Source organism: Pantherophis guttatus, chromosome 1 (assembly GCF_059756535.1).
Source record: "Pantherophis guttatus breed Tessera chromosome 1, ASM5975653v1, whole genome shotgun sequence".
NCBI lineage: Eukaryota > Metazoa > Chordata > Lepidosauria > Squamata > Colubridae > Pantherophis > Pantherophis guttatus.
Window position 1 is genome coordinate 258,783,705 of NC_142063.1, and position 27,211 is coordinate 258,810,915.

At 37.5% G+C, this 27,211-nt stretch overlaps 1 protein-coding gene across 5 annotated transcripts in view; it reads left to right on the forward strand.

The window, feature by feature from the left end:
* The window catches only part of PDE7B (phosphodiesterase 7B), a 222,870-nt gene extending 196,770 nt beyond the window's left edge, over positions 1-26,100 (forward strand). For all 5 annotated transcript variants that reach the window (XM_060692247.2, XM_034418865.3, XM_034418864.3 and 2 more), the window contains 7 exons: positions 2,419-2,519; positions 6,638-6,769; positions 8,529-8,620; positions 9,648-9,792; positions 16,735-16,831; positions 18,528-18,608; positions 20,078-26,100. In XM_060692247.2, coding sequence (XP_060548230.1) covers positions 2,419-2,519; positions 6,638-6,769; positions 8,529-8,620; positions 9,648-9,792; positions 16,735-16,831; positions 18,528-18,608; positions 20,078-20,289 — 860 coding nt within the window. In that variant the 3' untranslated portion in view covers positions 20,290-26,100. The remainder of the gene's footprint in view (positions 1-2,418; positions 2,520-6,637; positions 6,770-8,528; positions 8,621-9,647; positions 9,793-16,734; positions 16,832-18,527; positions 18,609-20,077) is intronic.
* Positions 26,101-27,211: the final 1,111 nt, after the last annotated feature.

Sequence of the window (27,211 nt, forward strand, 5' to 3'; positions counted from 1 at the left end):
ATCTCTTTATTTATCATCTCTCTCTGATCCATCTCTCATCTGTCTGCCTGCCTGCCTGCCTGCCTGCCTGCCTGCCTGCCTGCCTGCCTGCCTGCCTCTCTATCTATCTATCTATCTATCTATCTATCTATCTATCTATCTATCTATCTATCTATCTATCTATCTCCATTTGTGCAGCCATCCAATTTGTGTACTGCTGCAGTTTCATAGACTCTGACTGGCTTTTTGCTTTTTTTTATTATTTTGATGGGAAGCAACACAATTTTGCCTGCTTCATTTTGACTTCATGGCTATCCATAGGTTGTGTCTGTGCTCATGGCCATTTTCCCCAGTCCCATTTGTCCCACCTTTACTTTTATTTTTCTTAGGTGGGAAAAGGTTTATAAAATACATTCGTTTTAAACACCAGGTTAGTGCGACAGTTTATTTATCGCTTCTCTGTGAAGTGAAATTGAACAACTACTTGGCACAATCAAAGTTTAGCAGCAAAGTGGTAGAATTCTCACTTCTGTTGCTAACAAGAGCCAAAAGAGCAAAAGAACCTCGCTGCCAATCTTCCAGCTGAAATGTGACTATTACAGGACTAGAAAACCCGAATAGTTTAAGAAGTCTGAAAGTGCTAGACTGAAAAAGTAAAATCCAAATCAAAGTGTGTGGTCTTTTCTTTACCTCACTACAGAAATGAATTTGCCATGTATCCATTTAAAACAATCTTCCTGTAGTCATATAGATTCATTTATATGGCTATAAAGGAGCCATTTCAACATCAAATTGAATAAGGGATGTAAATTTGTTTGTCTATTAATTACTTTGATATCAAGGGATTCCCAGATATTCCAGATAATGTATGTTCTATTAAGGGTAGCTGTTACTTTCCTAAATCATTGCTACCACTATCAAACTGCTTTTACTCATAGGAACATTTTCCTAATGTTTACCTATAATCTGCCTTCCTGTAACTGAGGATAATTATTCTTGCCCTGCAGTCCGTGAAGATTGAGAATAAGACTTAGCTATCTTCTTTGTAGTGCCGCTTCTTAATCACTTCTTTCAGGACTTCCATTTTCTCTGAAGCCTTCTTCAAGTCTGGTGCCCAGAAAGTCTGACCAATGCAGGTTTCTTCCAGGGGTGGGTTCTAATTACCTTTACTACCGGTTCGCAACAGGAGCACATGCGCTCCCGTTGCGAACCGGTAATAAATGTAACTAGAACCCACCCCTGAATGGTGGTATATTTCAAAGCTGAACCCTAAATATGGAAAGAAGCTCTTGAAAGTTAGGGTTAGAGTGGGGTGTGAGGGGAATCTCACAGGCTATTCCTGGTGGCTCTACTTAGCCCAGAACAATTATGTAGGAGGTGAATGCATGCTCAACATACAGGGGCGTGTTTTTATACAAAAAATACACCATCTCTTATTCAGATTCAACATGAATCTTGTTGAAATTATCATGAATCATGCTGAAACTAGTCAAGGAGAGAACCAACCTAGAACTAATGAAAAATTAGACAGTCAGAACGATTAATCATTGGAACGACTTGCCTCCAGAGGTGGTGGGTGCTCCAATATTGGAAGTTTTTAAGAAGAAAGTGGATAACCATTTGTCTGAAATGGCATAGGATTTCCTGCTTGAGCAGGGGATTGGACTCGAAGACCTCCGAGGTCCCTTTCAACTCTGTGATTCTGTTATTCATGTGAATACAGAAATTAAGGGAATATTATGCAAAAGTCTAAGTAATATTGGGACATTAGAAAAGAAAGTTTGTTTACGCTTCTCCAAGAGTGTGATTTTATAGTTCAGGGTACATGTCTATTTATAATCATGGAAGTTTTACTGGACATAGCAAAGAGCAATTTAGAAAAGAGATTGGTCAGATTAGGCCTAGTTTCTGTTTATTATACTATGACTACAACCTATGACTATAATAATGATAGTACAAAAATACTGGTGCGTTAATCAAATTCACGCAGTTCTCATGTAGTTTGTCCTCCCTCATACTAACTGAAGTAGGCAGTACTGCTTTTTCAAAAGAGTAGATAATGTGACTGCTATCTGGGTTTGGGAATAACAGGTGCTGCTAAGCCTTAGATCAGGGAGCACTTCGATCCATAGAGAAAATCATTCCTGAATAATAATAAAGCATTGTAGATTGTTGTCCTTTCTTTTTTCCCCTTAAGGTATTTATTTTTTTTCTTCTGAATTTTATTGCTTTCATTAAAAGCAATAAAAAGTGATTTAGAAACAAATCTTTTCTATGGTATAGATTTTTCTCTTTAACCAAAAGAATAATAAACTCTTGCAATTTTAGAAAAAGCTCCAGTTTAAGTTTTAGCTATCAGCTCAAAATTTTAAAAGCATCTGAATCACAGAGATACCCAAAGGTTGAGGAAAAGGTTCATTTCTCTTCTGTTGCTTCTAGGTATGGTGCAGGAAGATTATCACAGCCAAAACCCGTATCACAATGCTGTCCATGCTGCTGATGTCACGCAAGCTATGCACTGCTACTTAAAAGAGGCCAAGGTAACCACACAAGCTTAGCTGAGAATTTCCATAGACCACACGGCAATGAATTCATTTTACTGAGAAAATAAAAGTGTTCCACAATTGTACTTATGTCAGTAAAAGCCGCCAATGGAATCTCCAATGCTCATTCCACCTGAAGGATGGAACATACAGAACAAAAAAGGATGCAGCCGTTCAAACCAATCTTAAAAATAGAACTTATCCAGAAGGGTGACATTAGGGGAGAATAGGTTTTTCTCCAAGAGACAGCCCAGCCCATCAATGTTTTGAAAAATTGTCCAACACTTTGTGAGATTGTAAAAAAAGTTAGAAGATCTTTCACCAGGAAGCCAAAACAAACAAACAAACCCTGAGATCTCATAAAACAAATTTGACAAAGTTCTCACCCAAGTTGGAGAGATGTTAATGGTCTGGTACAAGTTTTGTGGGATTTAGGCAATTCTAAATCATCTTTGGCCCAAAGTAGTTTGAAAGAAAGGGTGTTAACAGTCCAGAAAAACTTGCCAATATTTGGTCTTGGGTTCTTTTGTCAGTGTTTTGAAAACTTGAAACTAACCAGCATTTCCTGATTTTCAGATAAATGAAGTCTGATTTGTTTACAGTTGGAAGTAGATGCTTCCAGATTCTTTTTTTGCAGAAATGCCAAGAGAAACAAAGGGCAAATGGAAAGCCTACAAGCCTAAAACCTATGCCAGTTCATGACCATAATACAGAGTTTAATATTACAGTCAAACTGGGCCATTAAAGCAGTAGATGAATAATGCCAATCCGCATTTTCTGAAAAAGCAAATTATTAGAGAAAGACATTAACAGGTTGAAGAGAAAAGAGACATGTTTAAGAGTTCTTTGTACCCAATTCATTCCTGCAAATGCACTTCTTGGATTTTTTTTTTCACTGACCTGAAGTTCAACATGTTGGGACAGAAACTTCAAAAAAAAAAAAAAAACAATTAGCAGAGAAGACCTGCAAAGGGGGGGAGGGAGCAATCTTGGTTCTATTGATTCTCATTTTTAAATATACTACTCTCCATGAAATTTCCCATTGCCATTAGCAAGATAAGCAGAATCCCCCAGCATAGTTTTTTAAAATTACTAACATTCTTCACCTGAGATATCATTGGTCACATAAAATATCTGAAACATTCCAAACTTTTTCTCCTATTCAGCTTCTTGCAATTTAGATACAACCTTTAGTCTTTTCCCCTGGTAACTGAAAGATAATATAATCCACAAGTCAATGGGGTAAAGTGATACTAGGTGAAAAAGCCCAGTGGAAACAAAAGAGGAAAATAGAAAATGGAAAATATTTTTTTGCATTTATTCCCAACAAAAATGAAAACAGCTACAACAGTTCTGGAAAAATGTATTTTTTCACAGATTATTCAATTATCCCCCAATCCTTTTCTTTTACAACTGTCCTGAGTAGACGTGCTTTTTTATGCCCATAATACAAATAAAATACTTTTTTCAATAAATATTATAAAACAAAATGCTACTTTCTAGCCCCCCCCCCCCCGACAAATTGAACTTTACAGAATATTTGCCAGAATTAAAATAGCATTGCTTGTTTCCCAAAGTTACACACCGTATCTGGTCTAAGACTCTGATTTATGTATTTGCTTATTTATTTGAATTTATTGTCCTCCCAACTCCAATAGACTCTGGGGGCATATAAAAGTAGAAAAGAACATTAAAAAAGCATATACACTTCAAATCAGACAGCCCAGACTAAAATAAACTTATGGGCAGCAAAAATCAAACAAAATAAAACAAGGTCCCTAATCAAATAATAAACTTCAACCCCAAGCCAGGTTTTCAGAGCTTTCTGGAACCTTATTTTTAACCTTAACCTTATTCTTAATCTTATTTTTTTATGTTTCATTGCTTTACTATTGTTATGGTGACATTTTTATTATTTTTTTCCGTTTTACTGTTGTAAGTCACCCAAGGCGAGATGGGCAGCAAACAAATTTAACAAATAAGCAGAAGGTGCTTGCTGACTTTATCTAGCCCTTAATGGAACTACATGGAAAGAAAGAACCAGCGGGATACACTTCAATATCTTCATAAATTGTTTAGATGAGAGAATTTAAGGGGAACTCATCAGATTTCCAGACAACAGCTGGCAGGAATAGCCAATACCCCAGAAGATAGGCTCAAGATCCAGAAGGATCTCAACAGACTTGAACACTGAGCCCTACCTTAACAAAATGAAATTCAATGGTGAGAAGAGTAAGTTTTTACACTTAGGCAAGAAAAACCAAATCTGCAGGTATAAAATAAGTGGTACCTGGCTCAATAGCAGTAACAGCAGGAAGATCTTGGAATCCTAGTGGAAAATCGCTTAAATACGAGTCAGCTGTGTGCTGCAGCCACCAAAAAAGCCAATGCAATCCTAGGATGCATTAACAGAGGGATAGAATTAAGTTCACATGAAGTATTAGAACGGCTTTATAATGCCTTGGTAAAACCATACTTGGATTACTGCCTCCAGTTTAGATTGCCACAATTTAAAAAAGATGTTGAGACTCTAGAAAGAGTGGAGAAAAGAGCAGCAAAGATGATTAGGGGATTGGAGGCTAAAACATATGAAGAACGGTTGCAGGACCTTTCACCTGGGTCTAGTGAAAAGAAGGATCAGAGGTGACCTAATAGCAGTGTTCCAATATTTGAGGGGCTGCCACAAAAAAGAGGGGGTCAACCTATTTAACAAAGCACCAGAAGGCGGGGCAAGAAGCAATGGATGGAAACTAATCAAGGAGAGAAGCAACCTAGAACTAAGGAGAAATTTCCAGACAGTGAGAACAATTAGCCAGTGGAATTGCTTGCTTCCAGAAGTTGTGGGTTCTCCATCACTGGAGGTTTAAGAAGAAACTGGACAATCATTTGTATGAAATGGTATAGAGTTTCCTGCTTGAACAGAAGGTTAAACGTCCAAGGTCCCTTCCAACTCTATTATTCTGTTCTCAGAATGGGAGCAGTGCTATTCCAGAGGGTAGGGGCTGCAACAGAGAAAGCTGTTTTCATTGGTCTTCTTTAGAAATCAAAAGTGTTGTTGTTGTTTTTACATTGGTTATAACTTAGTATCCCAGAGGTGTTCCCCAGAGGAAGGGAAGTGGGGAAAAGAAGGAAACAGAAAAAACTCTGGAAGGCAAATGTGACTATGTGATTGAAGCATCATGTACTGTATAATGCACCAAAAAGGGGGCAGGACTTTGATGGTATGGTTGTGGCTGCATCCAGATCTTTCTGATGGGCTCTGCAGGACCTTTTAATTGTTCACATATTTTGTGCACCATTACGTCTGTATCAGCTGCAGCATCAAAGTACCTGCTAAAATTATATTGGTACTCATATCGCCATCAGGCTTTGGCAGCATGCTTTCCAAAAAAAGATATTGACATATAACTTTCATATCACTATTTAATAGTTCCTTTAAAAAATGGCAATTCACTTTTTTTTTTTTTTTGCTAAAGTTGAGTAATAGGGAGTGATGGTATAAAGTGGAAAACACTCCTGGCTCTGCTGAAAAATGGGTTTACAAAGAGCCATTATGGTTGCTTGGCTTTGAATTAATGTAATACGTGAATTCATCCATTGTGCTTTATAAATTATGGCCACTATGCAGGGGTGAAATCCAGCAGGTTCTGACAGGTTCTGGAGAACCGGTAGTGGAAATTTTGAGCAGTTCAGAGAACCGACAAATACCATCTCTGGCTGGTCCCAGAGTGGGGAGGGAGTGGAGATTTTGCAGTATCCTTCCCCTGCCACATCCACCAAGCCATGCTCACCAAGCCACACCATGCCCACCAAGCCACCCCCACAGAACCGGTAGTAAAAAAATTTGGATTTCACCACTGCCACTATGGCTTGTTCAGCTATGGTAACTTGAGTGGAAACAAGCCATAGCTTAGTGTGATGAGGGAACCAGTGGTTTAAGACCCAATGTTAAACTTAACATTGTGTGTGAACTAGGCCCAGTGTTATTCAACAAAACTTGAATAAAGTTTAACACAGTGCATGAGATTACAATGTATGGTAATTGTAATATGTAAAAATACATATTGCAAAAACACAATCACCTTTAACTCTGAACCCCTTTTTACATGCTCCAGCTTGCTAACTTCCTCACCCCTCTGGATGTTATGCTTGGATTACTGGCTGCTGCAGCACATGATGTAGACCATCCAGGAGTCAATCAGCCATTTTTGATAAAAACTAAACATCATCTTGCCGGTTTATATCAGGTGGGAATATCTTTTGGTATAAATGGTTGCTTTTTTCTCCAAATCAGCTTTGTTATGACTGCATAGTATTAGCGGTTGCCAGTCACTTCTTTTTACCATGGTTACTTCAACGTTTCAGTTATTCCAGAACTATTTTCAAGATATACAGTAGACAGTGACATGTGGGAAGCAGTCATCCCTGCCTACAGAAACGATTCACACAACTCATTTACTCCCCATATATATGGATAGTATTTATAGGAAACAGAACTTTCTAAAATTCTACTTTTATTCCTACTTTTATGAGGTGAAACAGTAGCTTTATAATTCTACAGTGAGGTGAAAAAAGTGCAGAATATGACAAGGAGGCAGATTGTGCCTTATTAAAAACAGTTAATAGCTGTAAAGATAGGCTTGGAGAATAGGTACTCCCTATGCTATGTACTATGAACTAAGAAAAATGGCACAAAATTGCTTAATGTCATCGTTAATTTTGTGTTTCAAAAGTCACACTTTCTGTTCAAAATTTTGAGAAATTAAATTTAGAGGCAAACAGAGAGCATCGATTTCAAGAGTATTTTGGAACAAACATACATTTAATAGTCCAAAATCAGGAAGAAAAATAATTTGGAAATAATTTGTGCCAAAGATTACATGAATTCTGTCCCAAGACAAATGTTATAACTGAATATATATTTGAGACGTAAGATGAGTCTTCCATAGTTTTCTTTAATAAACAGTGTCAGAGGTTGCATTCAGTAAGCAGTGTTAGCTTTATAAATTTCTAACCCTTGGCTAAAGAACTATAGTAGCACAGACCATTATTTATGATTTAATAGTTTTTTAACAGTTCCCCACCCAAATGGCCTCTGGATCCAACACGTGTTATCTGCTGGCATAGAACTTTGCCAGACATAAATCTCTGTTGTCCATAATTTAGTAACACATTTACTTATTGAATTCCTAGACAATATTTTCTCCAAGCATTTCTCTCTCCTTCCCCATAAATACATGTTTGTCTTCACAACAATTCATGAAGTAGGCTTGAACGATAATGTCTGCTAAACTTACTGAGGGATCTCAATGGTTGGGATTGGAATTTGGATATCCCCAAGCCTAGTTGGCCCTCTTATCTCGGCATATAACACTGATGGAATTTACTTGCCTTTCAGTTGTAAAATACATCCAAGGAACTCAGTCAATAGGTGTGAATGGGTTATAACAGAATCCCAGTTTTACAATTAGCTCATTACAGAAATGAGAGGAGAACTGCATACCCTTTTTAAAAAGCTTGAGGTCTCTCCCTCACCCCCATTTTTCCTTCCCTTCTCTGAGATGTCAGCTATGTAACAATTTAGACAGTCCTTGTACTCAAAGATAAAGGAACAGACAGGGCCACAGTACCAAGGCTAGTACAGAATGATGATGAGATTAGGTTGTGACAAGCTCATCTTTCTCTATCAGTTTTGACAAGGCACAGCCAAATGCTAGGCATGCAGCTGGGATGATCTAAGACCTGGCTGCAAAGTCTTTGAAATGTCAGGGCTTATAGAGAGAAGTAAAGAAAAAGGACGGAGAAACATCATTGTCCTGTGAATAAAGGCAAGGCTACCATTAGGCAACCTCACTGCCTTACTCAACACCATACTTTGATTCTTTTTTACTTTGTAAATTCATACTTTGTCTTTTTTTAAAATACACCTATTCTTTTTATTAAAATTGCATCCATTCCAGTGTGGTGAGCTTTTTAAATTTTACATTTTTTTCCTCCCTTTTCCAGAATGTCTCTGTATTAGAAAACCATCACTGGAGATCTACAATAGGCATGCTTCGAGAATCAAGGCTCCTTGCACATCTGCCGAAAGAAGAGAGGTGAGCATCGGATTCTGGGAAATGAGCTGATCTCATGTGGATTCCCAGAACTTTTATGAATGCAATGTTTTTACAGTGCACTTAATAGGATGAACAGGTGTGCAAATGAATGGTGAGTTTGCTTGGGTTTTGCCTAGCCTGATTTGTGAGTCCATTCATTTATTCATCTACCTATCTATTCATTTGCCCTAGAACACTATAAAAACACCAGATTCAAAACTTTTGAAAAGATCCACATTTGTGAATATAGTATGATGTGTAATCCCTGTGTGATCCATGTGGATGTGGTATGTATGTTGATGCATGCCCATCTGTGTGCATACATGCATGCTTTCCAATCACATTTGTCTGGGGGGAAAAATTAAATTGCAACTTGGAAATTGCCCGATTTGACGGCATTACTCAGTTGTTCTGGGCAATCCCTGTACCAAACATTTTCCTTCTCCACATTCAAAATCTCCGTCTAGCAAAAATAGTGAATTCTCATGGACCTCCAGCACATAGTTAGGGTACAAGTGTGGAATACTGTTCAGCATCCCTCCAGAGTGCTTGCTGCCTCATTCAAACTGGGAGAAACTATAGGAGGATTCTAGTGAGATTTATACCAGCGCTATGAGAAATAGGGCTGTATGATTATGGAGAAAGATGTAGCTGTTTTAATGAGCTGCAGGGAAGGTGCTTCATTCAGTTTCTGAAGCATCCTTCCATTGCACAGCCCTAATCATAAGCCAGATGAAATGGAGCTCCTCAGGGATGTACACAAGAAGGGTCAATGGCATCAAAATGGTGGGCACAGTTAGGCAATTGAAGCCCCATCCCTTTTAAAGATGTGTCTCATGCCTCACATATATGCAGAAATAGGCAGGGCTTGGATCACTCCAATTATGCCCACCATTTTGATGGTGTTGTTCCTCCCAGCAGCCACCCTGGTGGCCACTTAATAAAAGGAGGCATTACCCTAACAATACAAAATGGAGGAAATGACATTTGTTAATAACAGCTTCTTGTATTTTGCATTGTCCTGTAGTCATGACATTGAACAACAGCTTGGTTCCCTGATCTTGGCAACAGATATCAACAGGCAGAACGAATTTTTGACCCAGCTGAAAGCTCATCTAAAAAACCAGGACTTGAAATTAGAGGATGCTTCAGACAGGCATTTTATGCTCCAGGTAAATGTTGAAGGTTTCTGTTTAAAAGTAGATATTTTCTCTGGTGGACCAGAGCAGAGGAGACGTGAAGCAAAGAGCCAGTGGTACCAAGTTTCTTTGATTATTTTGTAGCATTCCTTGAATTTTTCACTTTCATCCAATTTACACATTATGCTATTAAGCAAAAATAGCACAAGAATATACAAAGGCGCAGTTGGTCAAGCCAAGCATTTGTTTTTTTACAATAACTTAAGAAAATGCCTCTAGGGTATTCAAATATAGAAAATGGAGATAAATCCCTCTTCCAACATTGCTCCCCTCCAGTTGATATTTGGGGCCAAGTTGTTCTCAACCTTGGCGCAACATTAGCTTTTCAAGATTTATAGCTCTTGAGAAATGCTTTCTCCATAAATTTATCTAAATGTCACCCAAATCCCATGTTTCCTACGTGTCTAGTTGCCATTCAAATTTACTGCAGTTGTGGTTATGAATTCTGGGAGGTTAATGATGTGTAAGGAAATACATTCTTATACTCCAAAGCCTCGTCCCAGACATCTTTGTTGACCGATCCCTGGTCTTATTTTTTTGAAGATGAGAGAAAAATTTCTCCCTATCCACTTTCTTCATGTAATCCATGGTTTTGATACACTGGATATACCTAATCTCAGTTGCCTATCACGTGACATGATTGCAGCAAATTGAATAAGGAAAGTGAATAAAGAAGGCTTGTCAACATGTGCCATTGATAGAGAGAGGGAGAGAGAGAAAGAGTCAGAGAGAGAGAGAGATACACACACATACAGTATATCATCATGGTTAACTGGACAGGAGAGATCCCTGAGGTGCTGAATTAGACAGGCCAGCTACTTGAATCATTCAGATAACCAGTACTTTATTCTCGCAACATAGGTACTCCTTGCTTAGTGACCATAATTGGGACAAGCAACTCCATTGCTAGAGATATGATCATTAAGCAAGACAGCACAGGACCACAATGAGCTTATGAACACAGTCCCGCTGCAGTCATTAAGCAAATCATCTGCATTTGTTAAGCGAGACATCACATGGTCACAATATGCAATTTTACTACCGACTTTTCCATTGGCTCTGTTTATCAGATAACTAGATGTGAAGCATGCAAGCATGATTGCAGGACACTGCAACAGTCGTAATTGCCAACCTGCTGCAAAGTGCCTGATTATAGATCATGTGACTATAGGGATGCTGCAACACTCTTAAGTGTGAGGAGGACCAGGGATGAAATCCAGCAGGTTCTGACAGGTTCTGGAGAACCAGTAGCGGAAATTTTGAGCAGTTCAGAGAACCGGCAAATCTCACCTGTGGCTGGCCCCAGAGTAGAGTGGGAATGGAGATTTTGCAATATCCTTCCCCAGGAGTGGGGAGGGAATGGAGATTTTGCAGTATCCTTCCTCTGCCACACCCACCAAGCCACACCACACGCCCACAGAACTGGTAGTAAAAAAATTTGGGTTTCACCACTGAGGAGGACCAGTAATAAGGTTAGTTTTTAAAGTCAGTTGTAACTTCAAAGGTCTGCTAAATGAGACAGTTGGCAAGCAAGAACTTCTTGAAAGTGAAATTAAAGCACATTTAAAAGACTTACCACACTATCTCTAAAACATAAGGGATAATGTGGGAAAGAAAGGAATTAAAAGATGTTCTGATTCACATTTTGCCCACAGGTGGAGTTTTAGTCACCCTTGGGAGAACTTACATGCATATATTTTAATACCAATAGTACCCTGGATATGTGCTCAGCACCATGAGAGTATTTCAGGTTTATAGGCAGAAAAATCTATCCAGTAAACAAAAATCCAAGTACTCTCAATGATCAGTTTACGATTACTGAGTTACTCCTTTTTATGGCAACCAATGGAGTGATTTCAGTTTGTTTATTGATAGGAATTTTGTATACAGTTTGTAAAACTTTTACAGTTTGTAAAACTTGTAAAAGTTGGGACCCGCTATGAAGCAGTATAAGTCTAAATATACTATTTAGTATATAAATTACATTAACTATTCAAACTAGATGTCATTTTATTCTAAACACTTTCTTATTCATTTTGACACAGGACCTTTGAAAGTTCCTAAGTACAATAACATTTTCCAATTAAGACTAAGAGGAGCTGAGAAACCCTCCCAACTATTGACTATCTCTGCCCTTCCATAAATTAGTAGGAGTTGTATGGAGAAAATCTACTTGACTATATGGATGTTTTTAATGCAACAATTAATTCATTAAGTTTTGTTTTGGTATTGCCTTGTTCATTGTATTCTTAACATTCTTATTACTTAAGTGGAAAAACAGTATATCATTTATTATTGGTGTTGATAATGAATTCATAGTTCATTCATATTTATTCTGCTATTTACGTAGCCCATTATCTAAACTAATGCTCTCTGCATGAAAGCCTATTTTAGAGAAATGGGAGGAACTGAGCCCATAATTTGAGCTGGCGAAATGAAGCAAAACAAAAGAAAACTTCTGAGAAATAAGGCATCACCACAAGCATATTATTTCTTCAGCATATCCCTGTCCCTCTGGAGGAGCCAGTGCAATTTACAAAGGATTAATAAAAACTATGCTTAGATAAAACCATCACTGTAAAAATTAACAGACCTTAACATAATATATGCACACATTAAAACATAATTCATTTGAAGACAGAACAATAACATGACAGGCAGTCTAAAAGATATTCTGAAACTATTAGTCCAGAAGTCATTGTTATCCTGGAAGTAGCAGGTGTGTGTCTTCAGTTGTTGACTAAAAAGAAGGAAGGTGACAGGCCAACAGCTCTCCTTCAAGAAGGGTTCCTCTTCCCTCAAGAATCCCTTCCTGACTTCAAATTAGGGAATTGTATTGTTGGGTTACTACCACTGAGAAAGCCAACTTCTGGCCACTATATTGTGACCTGAGGCAACTTGTGGGATCATGAACAGAGCCTTTCCCAGCTGTTTGTGTGGCATAGTTTGATGTCAAATGTAAAAATTATGTATGCAATCCTTTTAGGACCAACATTGCACAGTTTCATTTGCTTGCCCTTCTGAACACTCGAGCTTCACTTGCAGCTTTTAGATAATTTTCAATAAAGCTCTAAATGTTGCAAAAATGTAGTTACTACAGTATGCATCACTGAAGTTAGGCTATCTTAAATTTGGTATCTGTTGTGATAAAATTTGCAACTTGGTTACTTCCAAGTTATAAAATTTTTGCTCAGCATTTCCAACAGTAGGCAGAATCCTCTCAGATAGTTATTTTGGGATGTTATGAAAAGATCAGATATCATTAGTGTTTAATTTATTTTTGTTGTGCTTTTATTTCAGGAAGAGAAATGCAGTATTTTTTCCCTCACATTCCATCATACTTTGGTGGACCTTAAGCACCAGGCAATCAGATCTATGGGCAAGGGATTTGATGTTTTGCCTCAAACAAAATGTTTTGGGCCAGCAATGTGGCTATTTTACTAAAGCTGGCAATCCTATCTATTTTTCCTCTAACTTGAACCATTTCCTCTCATTTTGGTAGCAGTAGATGCCAACTCATCCCCAAATATTTTGAATCTGTTAATTCAATTAGGGCAGCGGCTACATATGGCTTGGCTGGCAGTGATACAGCCAAATCGGTTTGAATTTAGAATTATTCCCAAATTTAGTTTGTATAGAGTGCTAAAGGTGCCAGGGAAGCACATCTAGAAGATGTCTTCTGTTTCCAGATAGATGTCAACTTAAAAAACACACATTCATTTAATTATTCTTTCACACACAGAATCAGTTTGTAGTCATCTTCATAGATGAACCCCTCAATGTGGCTATCATCTTGGTTTGGAGTATTTTTGGGGGGGAGAGTAGACCACTGTGCAATATTGCCTGGCATAACTGGGGCCTGTGAAGGTTTTACTGCAGGCCTAAGTTTGTATTGAGTTTTCCATGCCTATCATTTGGTCAAGACGGTATTTCATATATTCATAGTGTAATCACATTTTCATGAGAGTTCCTAGAAAAGAACAACTTGAGCTTCTCTTTTTTTTTAGGACAGGCAATATTACAGGCAATAATATAAAGGGGAGTTGTAGACAATCATAAATGAAATAATATTTATTATAATATAATAACATAATTTTAAAAAATAAGAAAAGAAACAGTGCTGGTACAATGCAAATTTGAACAAATATAGAAAATATAAGAAAGGGGGCTGGGAACTAAGTAGATACCTGGCAATTCTTGAATAACCAGCAGATCTACAATATCATACAGCTAATAAAAGCTAAGACACAATTAACAACTTAAAGTACTATAAAACATTTCATACCCATTCTGGTCAAGACATGTTCTCTATTAAGCCATAAAAATATTTAATGAGCAAAATTGAAATTAGAGGAAAAAGAAAAGCTATAAATAAAGAGTATATTGAAAAAAATACTGTAAATAATATGTAGATAATATATCTGATAAAAATACAAACTGTAGGCTCCAAATCTGGGATGTGTCATGATTCCATTTTACTCCAGAAATGATTTCTAAATAAGTGTCAACTTGCAAAAGCTGTCAGAACCTTCACAATAAGATTAAATTGTACATCAGATTCAGTTTTTAGATGTGCAGTTATTCTAGACATTAAAGCATATTCCCATACTTTAATTAATTATTCTTTCATAGAAAAGTTCATCAGATATCTTTTGCAATAAAAAGCACATAAAATATTTGCAGTTGTCATCATACATAATGCCAGTTCAAGGTTTTTTAAAGAAAAATGTGGTTTAGTGAAGTTTAATAAAAATATCTCTGGTTCAAAGAGAATTATGACAAAATGAATTCAACTTTCTACTAGCATACAAACACAACGTATATAAGATTAACTATTTTTATTGTCAGGAGCATAGGGGTAAGGGTAATTGTGGTCTAGTAACTACCAACAAATATAGCACTTTGAAAATTAATCCTGGTTTCTATTGCAATCAAAAATTATTTGCTGGGAACGATAAAATGATGTCCGAGTATTCTTGGCTTTTACTTATTCTTCAGTTGCTGGCTGTAAAATCTTTCCATTTATTTATTTATTGGATATATGAACTACTTTTATACTCTGGCTAGTATCCAAAATAGTTAACAAAAAGAAAAAAGAAAAAAAGAAAAGAAAAGAAATCACACAAACGCAAGATTAAAACATAAATTAAAATCCAAATGTACCTTTTCAGTTCAGAGCTGAAGAAGCTTCTTGGATGAGAAGCGAAACATCTTCAAAGAAAAATCAGAAAGTCCAGTTGCCTCTTGAAAAAGCACCTTTGGGACAACCATGACCTGGATGACTGAGAATGTCCGTAGACATAAATTAAGATCAATATGTTAATCCATACATAAATAATTATTACAACTCTGACATAGAGATGCTTGTTTACTGTAAGCTTCCTAAATGCTGACAGGATAGATGTTACAGATCACTATTCGCCCCTCGTTTGTTAAGCAACCCTGGTGGCACCGCAATGGTTAGAATGCAGTATTGCAAGCTAAGTCTGCCCACAGTCTGGCGTTCAACCCTGACAGGCTCAAGATTGATTCAGGCTTCCATCCTTCTGAGGTTGGTAAATTGAGGACCCAGATTGTTGGGGGGCAATATGGTGACATTTATAGTCACAAATAAAGCACTATGGAGTGGTATATAAGTCTAAGTGCTATTGCTTTTGCTAACTCTTGCAAGGAAGCATTGTTCCCTCTCCGCATCCATGGGGCCAGTCCTGTCCTGTCAACCCTTGGCCAGAGACATTCACAGGATGTCTTCAGCCACTCTCTCTCTCTCTCAACTAAGCCTCTTTCACAAACTTTGCTGTTGAGGGAATTACTAGCAAATTAAATGAAACCACAATTCAGTGGAATAAGCACAGTTAGCTGATTTGATTTTCTTCTTAACTTCGTCTTTTACCTCCCTCGGGTGTCAAAGGGGATACAGAGTTCTGGTTCTTGCTCTTCTGACAGCTTCAACCATTGTTAATTGATGTTAACTGATTTGATATTAGTTGCATATAACAAAATAAAACATTCCAAAATGATGTATATTAGTGCTAAGGTATCTGCAGCAAAAATACAGCATTCCAGACAATTAGCTATACCTTGTTCTAGGATGTCATTCCATTTCCTCCCCTCACAACTGTTAACTGGAATTGTGACCCTAAAGCATATTTAAACCTGATTAAACCTGATTTTTTTATCCCTTCTTCTACCTGATCATATTTCTTAATAATGTACAGAATGTGGGGTTTCTTCAAATTATGCTTTAAAAAATTAATTTGCTATTAGTATATAGAATGTTGTTAGGGTTTCAGTGGCTAAGATGCTGAGCTTGTCGATTGAAAGGTCGGCAGTTCAGCAGTTTGAATCCCGAGTGCCGCGTAACGGGGTTACTTGCCCCAGCTTCTGCCAACCTAGCAGTTCAAAATCACGTAAAAAGGGCAAGTAGAAAAATAGGGACCACCTTTGGTGGGAAGGTAACAGCATTCCGTGCACCTTTGGCATTTAGTCATGTCAGCCACATGACCATGGAGACGTCTTTGGACAGCGCTGGCTCTTCGGCTTTGAAACAGAGATGAGCACCGACCCCTAGAGTCGGGAACGACTAACACATAAGTGCGAGGGGAACCTTTACCTTTACCTTTTATATAGAATGTTATCCAACATCAGGGTATATTTGCATTTATAAAGTGTACAGGTTTACAGTGTTGTAGTTATAATTGTAAATAGTTGTTCAGTATATATTGAATGTATTGCTTTTCTGTAGTTTTAATTGTTATTAGTCTTTTTCATTTTGATTGTTTGTTTGATATTATGGAATAATTCCCCTTCTGAGTATCTTTTGTAGTACAACATAAAACTTGCAATGCCCAATTAATTTTGAAGACCTTCAAGTATTATATGTCTTATTGCATCATGGATGTCTTTTATTTTCAGATTGCACTTAAGTGCGCAGACATTTGTAATCCTTGCCGGCTCTGGGAGTTGAGCAAACAGTGGAGTGAGCGAGTTTGTGAGGAATTCTATAGGCAAGGTCAGCAATCTGATATATTTTCACCTTGGCTCTGTCTTTCTGTATCATAATTTTAATATGAAGTGGCAGTAACTAGTCATCTTATTTGAAGTTGCTAAAAAAAATCTGGGGAAAATGCCACCTTCTTAAATAAATGCTTTCTTTTAAAAAAAAAGGTGATTAATACAACCATAGCCATTTAATTGCCTGGATTAACCTTGAACAGTAGTGTTCACTAGTCTTTAAGAATAACAAAAGATGATGAATTAGAGGCAGAGTTCTCCAATCTTGGCAACTTTTAAGATTGTGGACTTCAACACCCAGAATTCCCCAGAATGGATAAAGGGTCTGACTTGGGCTACATGTAGAACTCTCAACATTTTGATTTCCCCTCACCATTCCATCCCAAAGGAAAATCCATTTGCAGCAGGGGTGAAATGCTACTGGTTCGGACTGGTTCAACTGAACCGGTAGCTATGGCAGTGGGTGGTTCAGAGAACCGGTAGCGATGGCAGCGTAAGGCTCTGCCCACCCACCCGGTCGTCATTACTTCCTGGTTTTAACCAGGAAGTAAACTGTTTTTTACCCTCCACGCATGCGCAGAAGGGTTTGCATATGTGCAGAGGGTCTGGCGTAGCGCGTACACTTCCGAACCGGTAGGGAAGGTAAGTAGATTTCACCCCTGATTTGCAGGTATTTGGAAGAGCCTTCAAACCAAAGCATTGTGTATTGATGTAATTGTTCTCACTTTATATAGTATGACTAAATCAAATGGGTAGGAAGGATCTAACTGGCTAGTGACTTGCGATGTAGTTTCCACCTGAAAGAAGCATCTTGTCCAGATTATCCCAAACAAGTACCCTTCAGCTGTATTAGGATCACAATCTATGAAACATCTAGCCCAAATGTGACCCCCTGGCTGGGAATCTTGTAAATGTGTGGAGCATAAAGTAAGGGAAGATTTACATTACAAGTTATGCTTCTGATCACCCAAAGTTACTGATAACTGCAATGCATATAAAAGGTGTATGAAAGGAATGATAGCAAGTAACACATTGTGGTACATATCTTAGATTAAATAGACATCTTCTTCAAGAATTAATACAAAATTTGCAGTTTAATAAGATAAAATGACTTAGAAATGTCTACCAATAAAGTAATGAAATATTAATACAACTACGGTACCCCACTATACAAATGTAGAGGTTTCCAGCACATCACTTAAGTACTACTACAAATGACCATAAAATAATTTGCGCAAGATAGGAGTCCTATATCTTTTCTTAGCCTTGCATGATTTGGTAACAGACATGTGCAATGTGGATTGTAGAAAGCAGTGTATGACTATCAGATGGATACCATTATTTTCCTTGTAGAATTTGCAGCATTCAGGCATATTAGCATATAAATTATTAAATTTTATTTATTTGTATTCCGCCTTTATTTATTTTTACAAATAATTCAAGGCAGTGAAGATATCTAACATATCTTCCTTCTCCTATTTTCCCCGCAAGTTCCTGGGGTTCCTGTGAAGATGAATTGGGCTGAGAGAAAGTGATTGGCCCAAGGACATCCAGCTGGTTTTCATATTTAAGGCAGGACTAGAACTCATGATCTCCCACTAACTAGCCTAGTGCCTTACCGTGTAGACCGAATTATTAGAGCTCTACACACAAAAACATTTATGGTGTCAAAATTTAATCATCCTTTCTGATAGGTGATCTGGAGCAGAAATTTGACTTGGAAATAAGTCCTCTTTGTAATCAGAAGAAAGACACAATACCTAGTATACAAATTGGTGAGTATACCATGTATCGTTGGCCTGATTTCCTAATAGGTACCATAATTTTTCTATTCCATGAAAAACTACTTGGCAGTCAGATAAAATAAGTTTTGGGATCCTTTGGGATACAAAGCTAAACTGCTTGTGAGTTTTGCTCCATTTTACAGCCTTTCTGGCAACGGTTGCTGGAACTGGGTATGTCTAGTTTGATGAAAAGAAAGAGTAGGGGTGACATGATAACAGTGTTCCAATATTTCAATATCCAATATCTTCTTTGTAGCAGTTATGTAGTAATTACCATCTCTATCCTCCCAAATGACATATTGTGGTTCTTTTCTTCCCATAAACAAGCCTTTTAATAAATCACCAAATTACAAATTTATTTTTGTCCATTTTCATAAAAAGCCTATAAAGGGTTTCCAGTCTCTTATAAAAGTAATTATTGTTCCCTCTTTTATCAGACAGGTCATTTTAGTCAGTTCTTCACATTTTGCCATTTTCACGATCCATTTCCCCATTATGGGTATTTCTGTAGTCTTCCAGCTTTATATTTAGTATTATTTTAATTAGGTGTAAAGTAGCCATAAGACTTCCTGAATTAATAAGTTCTTATGACAAGGTTGATAGTGAATAATAATAATAAAGTGTCATTTGCAGTCTAAACATCTGGTTGACTGTACATCAAATTATAATAAGAATGTCTCTCAATGGCTCTGGGTAGCTTACAATAATCAAATTACAATGAAATAAAAAAATAAAGAATAAAGAATAGCAAGCACAAGGAAGCAGGGAGTCCTACTCTCCCTCCCTCACTGAAGGCCTATATAAAGAGCCAGACTCTTCTAAACAATAGCAGAGTGGAGGCCATCCAGATCTTGGGAGAACTTTATTTCAGAGGGTAGGCACCGCTAAAAAGGAGCATTTTTGAGATCCTGAGAAATGACATTGTTTAATCAAAGGAATTCAGAATGCACCAACCCTGCTGGATCAAATTGGCCAGGCAGATGTTTAATCAGAATAGAGCTGGAAGGGACTTTGGAGGTCTTCTAATCCAACTCCCTGCTCAAGCAGGGGACCATTTCAGAGAAGTGGCTGTCCAGCCTCTTCTTAAAAACTCCAGTGATGAAGCACCCACAACTTCTGAAGGCAAGCTGTTCCACTGAGCAATGGTTAATGTTCCACTGGTTATGGAAGATGGTCGGTCCCTCAAATAACCAAGCGCCATACCATCAGATCAGTTCAAGTAGCATTTTATTCCAGCAGTGTGAGGGCAAAAATTTGTTATTTGTAAAAGAAAAGCAAAATAATTTTGTAGTAATTTAAATAAAATAAATATTAATTTTATATTAATTAAGTACACCCAAATAATGCAATCTTGAAGCTATGCTAGACCCCTTTTTCAGAGTAGAATGTTGGCTTATCAGAAAAGGGCATTTAGTGATCAGCTAAACTGCTGATGTAACTTGCCTTATGTTTTTCTCCAGGCTTCATGACCTATATTGTGGAGCCACTCTTTGAAGAATGGGCCAACTTTACTGGGAACACTCATTTATCTGAAAACATGCTGAACCATCTGAGAAGAAACAAGACCAAGTGGAAGAGATTGCTCCCTAAGCAACATGGCATCCCCATTGACCACTCACTTCAAATTTCTGAAAACGAAGAGCAGACTTTTAATGAAGGAGAAACCCCGTAGAGGTGGTACAGCAACAAAATCCTACAGATCTGTAGGCCCATCATCAAGACAGGAAATCAAGAAAGCAGGAAAACTGAACATGAAGTAACCTCCTATTGGAAAACCTACATTATTTGTAGGTTTGATTCTGAAGTGCCACCAAATCTTCCTTCTTCATCTTAATATCTGAAGCCATTCGTCACCTCTGCTCTCAAGCTTGACTAAGATAATGAAGCTGGACTGATAAGCAGGAACCAACTAATAGGAGTAGTGGAGGACACAAAGAAAGACCAGTGCATTTTGGGTTATCAAGTTGCATTAACTTTGTGTGATATTGAGACAGGTGTTGAACAAAGGCTTGGAGTAATGTACAGTCAATTGGCAGCTGGGCTGCACATTAAAACTCACCACCAGCATCATCAGAACTCAGAGGACATTTGGCCACACAGAGAGAAGTTTTAACTGACTAAAGTCTTTTATAATTTTTGTATTTGATGCACTGGAAAAGGCATTTAAAGAACCTTGAAGTAAGGTTATTCTGTGTACACAATGATTTTTTTCATGGTGGTACCCATTGATCATTTTAAGCCACTTTAGATAAAAGACTGACATTCTCACCGCAAGAACAATGTTTCCTCTCGAATCAAAAGGGAAGAGCTGTACAGTTTAAATGTTCCCAGATGTCTCTTTTGATGGCTGTATCTGTGGCCTGTTTATATTCGCACTTGTATGTTTTTCATTATATATACTTATATAATGAAATATATATATATATATATATATATTCTCATGCCAAAATACAAGTATCATGGGAAAGCTACCGTATAAGCAATGGCACTGTGAACAAAATACTGTTAGTTTTAGTATTTGTAAATACTATTAATATACTTTCATTTGTTTGCAGATAAAGGCTCCAAGTTCCAGCATACAGTACTTTAACTTTCTGATGGCTACTGAAAGTCTTATAATTTAAGTGTGGCCTGTTTTCATTTGCCCAGCCAAGGATTACATGGTCAATATCTGCTGGAGGTTTTTGTTTGTTTGTTTTTGTTTGTTTGCAGGTTTGATTTGCGTTCATTTGTGGGCATGAGTTCTAGTAATTAATGAAGATGCAATTCAGCACAATTTTTGTCATTTTTTAAAAAAAACTTCAATGGATAAATCTATAAACTTTGTTTTATGTAAAAATGCTAATGCCAAACTGACCAAATGAAATTGGACCTTGAAGCAGCCATATCATCATATGCATCATATCAAGGAGTTTTGTTAAAACTCTTCAAGATTATTATGTATGTTGAAAGGCATTTCCACTAAAAATGTAAAAATAATGGCAGAGCCATAATCCTACTTAGTTTTACTCAGAATTATAGTTGCCCCCAAGGGGTGTCCAGTTCTTTTTGTCATAAACTTGAGGTACACTACTCTATCCATTAAGGCCAGAATAGGCAGTCTTAGACTCTGCAGTGATTTGAATGATACTTCTCACAACCTCTTGCCTACCCCCGGTTTTGTTATGAGAATTGAAGCTCAAAGTATAATTTATCCCTGCATTAATGACTCACTTTGAAGTTCGGGATGTCTTTTGAAACCAAACAATGCTACCAATCAAAATTTGCAGAAACATGCTATTAATGCCTGTAAATCGCTGAAGAATTATCCAGGTTTTCAGGGATTTTTGACTTTGCTTGTTGATTAGGTTTATAGTCTGTCTTTCTATCAAAATGGTACACAAGGCAGCCCTCAATACATGGAGACAGAATTTAAGATGTAATGAAAAAAATAAAAAGTCAGTTAAACCCATTAAAGTTAAAGCCTATTTCCGCAACTTACAGTACTTTTAATAGACTGACAGGTCAACTTGAAGGCTAAATGACTGTTTTAGGAATACCTTTGTGTGCCTATAACAGAGGGGTGGGATTAGAGGTGGAGAAACATCAAAGATGGAGCTGACTTTATTCAATAGTACTGGAGACAATTTTGGATAGGTCAGTTCTCCTGCTAATTATCAGTTCACATTTTATTATATGAAATGCACATGGGCTACTTCTAAAAAAGCAAATGTATTCTCCAAATCAACATACGCAAAAAGTATATGCATTGTTTAATAGTATGGTATTTTTTCCCTAACAAAATCTTGGTATTTTTGATTCATTATATTTTACACATTATTTTTATGTTCTTGCTAATTACATGGATATCATTTTCAAAGAATACAGCAACACTACAAAGAAGGGAGATTTCACACTACAAAGAAGGGAAATTTCTTGAAAAATGAACTTTGAACAGGAAAGCAACTGAGCCCAGCTTTCTTTATGTATCAAAGAGCAGAAGTGGCATAACAATGGCAGATTTTAACTCTGTTTTGTATTGAAGAAAAAATACCAATCATGATGAAATATATATATTTGGAATAGAATGCAAAAAAGGTAGTTGCATAGTAAGGCAAATGAAAGCCTAAGTCATATGTTTGCAAGTCAAATGAAGAACAACATTCCATTTGGATATTATACAGTAAGGCTATTGGTCCCTTTCTTCCTAGTATTAAACTGATTTCAGCAGTAACACAACGTCAGGAAGTCATAAAAAAGCAATGTTTTGAGTGTGTACATCTTTACTGAAAGATGGGGGTAGGTGGGTAGTGTGATCCCCAGGAGTTGTTGAATTCTATTGTCTACCAGCCCGGTCAGCATGAAAAATATCAAGGGACAACTAGACTGGCAGACCAACCAAACCTATAACATATCCTTGCCCAACAGAATCCTGATTGAGAAGTCCTTGGTGTTCATTGAACTTGGTTGTTTTCTTGCAGATGTTCATTACCCAAACTAAGAAAACAACCAAGCTCAGAGAGCACCAAGGACTTCATTTCAACCCTGAGCAACAAATATTCTCCTTTATTTGAATTTTGATTATTCTCAAAACATTCTCTAATACTTAAACTTCTATCTTTACCGTTTTCAAGCAACCTCCTTAAGACTAATTTACAGGCCAAAGTGTGAAGATTATCTGTTTTCATTCCTCAAGTTCCCAGCCATGGATACGAGCAGTGCTCAATTAAAAAGTTAGTTTGTTCTATGATTGAGAAATGTATGTGAATGCAGCCACCACCTAGAAGTGCTACCCTTGTATTTTTAAACATAATGTAGAAAGAAGTCGGTGGTCAAATTAGAAGACGAGTCACAAAATGGTGAAGCAAAAAGAATGTATGCCTGAGTCTCGAGTTGAATTGAGAACTTAGGCTGAAAAATGCTTCCAACTGGTGGAAGCATTGATCAACAATTTGGAGGGCTTGTAGAAAGCTTTATATAGGTAGGGACAGCAGGATTCAGCAGAGATATTTAGCACAATAGGACAAAAACGAATTGATTGGATTTCAATAGTATTTTAATTCTTTTATTTATAATAGCATTCCTGTGTTTTTTCTGAAGATTTAACAAAAAATTAAATACAAATTTGCGGAAGAAAAAATCAGTTACCAAAGTTCTCAATATTTACTGTAACCATTTTCACATCATTCCATAATTGTAATTCAGCAGACTCTTTATTTCAGGCGCTGTGGGCCATTCCTTTACATTGTCACGGCATGATTATGATTTTTCAAAGTTCTAGCCTTGATTTACTTGGCTAATACTTGCCATCCAAATGCAGGTTCTTTACACCAACCCCTCCAAGCTCAAAATAGCTCCAGCAAGGTAACGGGTTATACACATACATACATATATACTTACATTTATTTCTCAGATTTTATTCTGTCCTTGCACTTTTTGTGTCAGAAGAATTATGACTTACAAAACCTACCGATTTTCATAGAAGTCCACATGTTGGGACGGTTTCTAATTCTAATGGAATCATTGTGAACAATTTTATCCTGTTATGCCATGCATGAAGTACTGTGAATTCCCTCTTCAACACAAGATTTGAGCAGAGTCCATGATTAAAAATTTTGTGATTACCACAAGCAGGGTACTACATCATGGGGAAAAAGTGGTAGGAGAACATTTTGTTTTTGTTCTACTATATCAGCAGCACAGTTCTTGAATATTCTATTCACAAAAATTTAATAAAAAGAAAATGTTTAAATTGGTTATTAAATATTCTCTGCCAGCATTTTTACCAAACAAAAAGATCTGATATGTAAAGTGCACTTCTGAGCAAACAAAAATCAATGACGATTGACGTCACTGGGATCAAGATTCAATAGCCATGGGTGTAAGTATTATCCATTAAGCTGAAAGAACCAAGCTACACTTCGACCTAATGCTGAAATGTCAGTTTGTTTTTCTAATGTCTGTTGAATAAGCCACATCATGAACCGAGCATATAGATGAACAATGAAAGTATGTTTTTTTTTCCTTTTGTCTAATGGTTGCTGTTCTCATAAAAATTGTGAATACTTTGCAAAATGCCTTTTCATCTTTTAAGAACTGGTACTTATGTATTATTTTATTGCCATAGGCTGACACTAGAAATTAAGCAAGCAAGATTAATACTTTTCAGGCATCATAGGAAGATACTTTGTTGGTCTGTGGAATCAAAAAAAGTAAGTTTGGTAGCGCTTTTTATGGTTAACAAATCTGTATTAAAATTTGCTACCAGATACCTCCTGATTTTTTTTTTCAATATTCAGATACTTTCATCTATTCTATGCACCTGTTGCTGTTGTGCTTGGTGCTAAGTTTGTCATCTTTTGCTGTGAGTTCGGCTTGTTGCTTCATGGCTTTGCTATGAAACTTGTAAGCAAATCTGAAAAAAGTAAGATGCCTTTTCAAATGAATTGAAGGAATGCATGACCGCTTTTCTACTGGAACCACCCAGCACTGACTTCAAGAGCAATCTCACTCCTACTTCAGCCTTAACTACAGATAGTCCTCAATTTACCACCACAATTGAGCCAAAAATTTATGTTGCTAAGACAGACATTTATTAAATGAGTTTTGTGCCCTGTTTTACAAGCTTTCTTGCCACAGCTGATAAGCGAATGACTGCACTTGTTAAATTAGTAATATGGTTGTTAAGTGAATCTGGCTTCTCCATTGACTGCTTGTCAGAAGGTTGTCAAAGATGATCACATTAGGGGTGGGTTCTAATTTTTTTTACTACCGGTTCTGTGGGTGTGGCTTATTTTTGAGCATAGCTTGATGGTCATGTGACAATTCTTTAGGATTTAGCAGAGGTACTGGTCTACCAGGCTTTTAACTGCTTGCAGAGCTGTACCGGTCTACCCATTTGTTTTTTGAGGCACCAGTCTACTCGTTTGTTTTTGGAGGCATTGGTCTACCCATTTATTTTTGCAGGAACCCATCTACTCATTTGTTTTTGGAGGTACCTGTCTACCACCACACTGCCTTTTAACACTGATCAGCTGCAGGGCGGCCCTTTGAAGCCCCGCGGCAAGAGTTTAAACTGTTTTTTTCCTTCTAGCCGATCAGCTGGGACTCAGGAGGCAGCAATAGATTGGGGGTGGGGCCAAATAAAAGGTAAGAATAACGCAGGGGGGGCAGAACCGGTTCGGTGACATCATATCGTCACCGCTACCGGCTCTGTGGAACCGGGCCGAACTGGGAGGAACCCACCACTGGATCACATGACTCCCGGGACACTGCAACTGTCATAAATATGAGTCAGTTACCAAGCGTCTGAATTTTTACCCCATTACCATTGGGATGCTGCAATAGTGGTGTGAAAAATGGTCATAAGACAGTTTTTTCCAGTGCCGTTGTAACTTTGAACAGTCACTAAATGAACTATTGTAAGTCGAGGACTAGCTGTAATGATTTGGCAGACAGTCTTAGTTTTGTTTGTATGCAGTAAATCCCTGAGCCATACGCAATACTCTCAGCTTTGTCTTTGCATTCTCTTTCCAGTATCACCAAGATTAAACCTACATTTCTTGGAGGTTTTCTGGATTGCTATCTCAGACTTTCCTACACCACCAGCATATACTCACACAGTTCAGAGTGGAGCTTACATTTACTCAAAATCAGGACTACTAGCTACCGCAGATGATAATGTGTTAGGCTGTAGCAAAATATTGAAAGGATATGCTACTAACAGAGTTGTGTGGGAAGTGAACAGATTTGTCTGAACAATTTACTTTGCTAACTCAGACCTGCTTTTTTTCTTCCTAATTCTGGTGACTTTCTGTATTGATTAATGAGGACTCTTGCTCTCCATTGGGGCTTATTTGCTATCTTGATGTTAGCCTGCATTTGGACTTACTAAAAGATTCCCAGATTTGGATATTATAGGAAGCACTAAACTGCTGCTCTTCTGGCTCCTGAATACATTTCCTCCTAGAAGCCAAACTGAGTCCTTCAGTGAAGATCTTCCAGAAGTTAGTGAAGAATGAATTTTTTTTTTTAAAAAAAAGTTATTGAAGTTTGCAAAAGAAAGCTAAAAAATACAAATACAAACTGTATTTATACTGTATAAATATAAAAAAGAAGAAAAGGGGAAAAATGAGAGAAGTTATGTAAGATGACTTTTCCTCCAGTCACATATAAACAATTTGGCTAACAACACCTTATCTAATACTTAAGTAAAAGAAAACATCTCGACGTAGGGTCGAGGTGGCATGGGAAAAGAAGCGCTCTGTTCCCAGTGCCGAATTTCTAAGTTTTTGGTGCCCTTTCAGGCGAAGATCTGTCCTGGAGGGACCGGTAATAAGGAGGGGAATCTTCGGAGGAGGCGAGGAGAGGTGCGATCTCGAGCCACACCAAGAAGAACCTTCAGTTCAAGCTTAGAAGAAGCCAGCCGGCACAGCTGACTCAGGCCCGACGCCCTGAACGAGACCAATGGGAAGCAGAAGAGTGAGTACGGTGTGAAGAACAGCGGTGTGAGCAGATTAAGAACATTTTAAACTTCTTTTTACTTTGGTGGAAAACCGAAGGGGAAGAAAGTGATTTTTGGAGGGGCAGCAAGTCAGAGTGTAAATGGGCGGCAA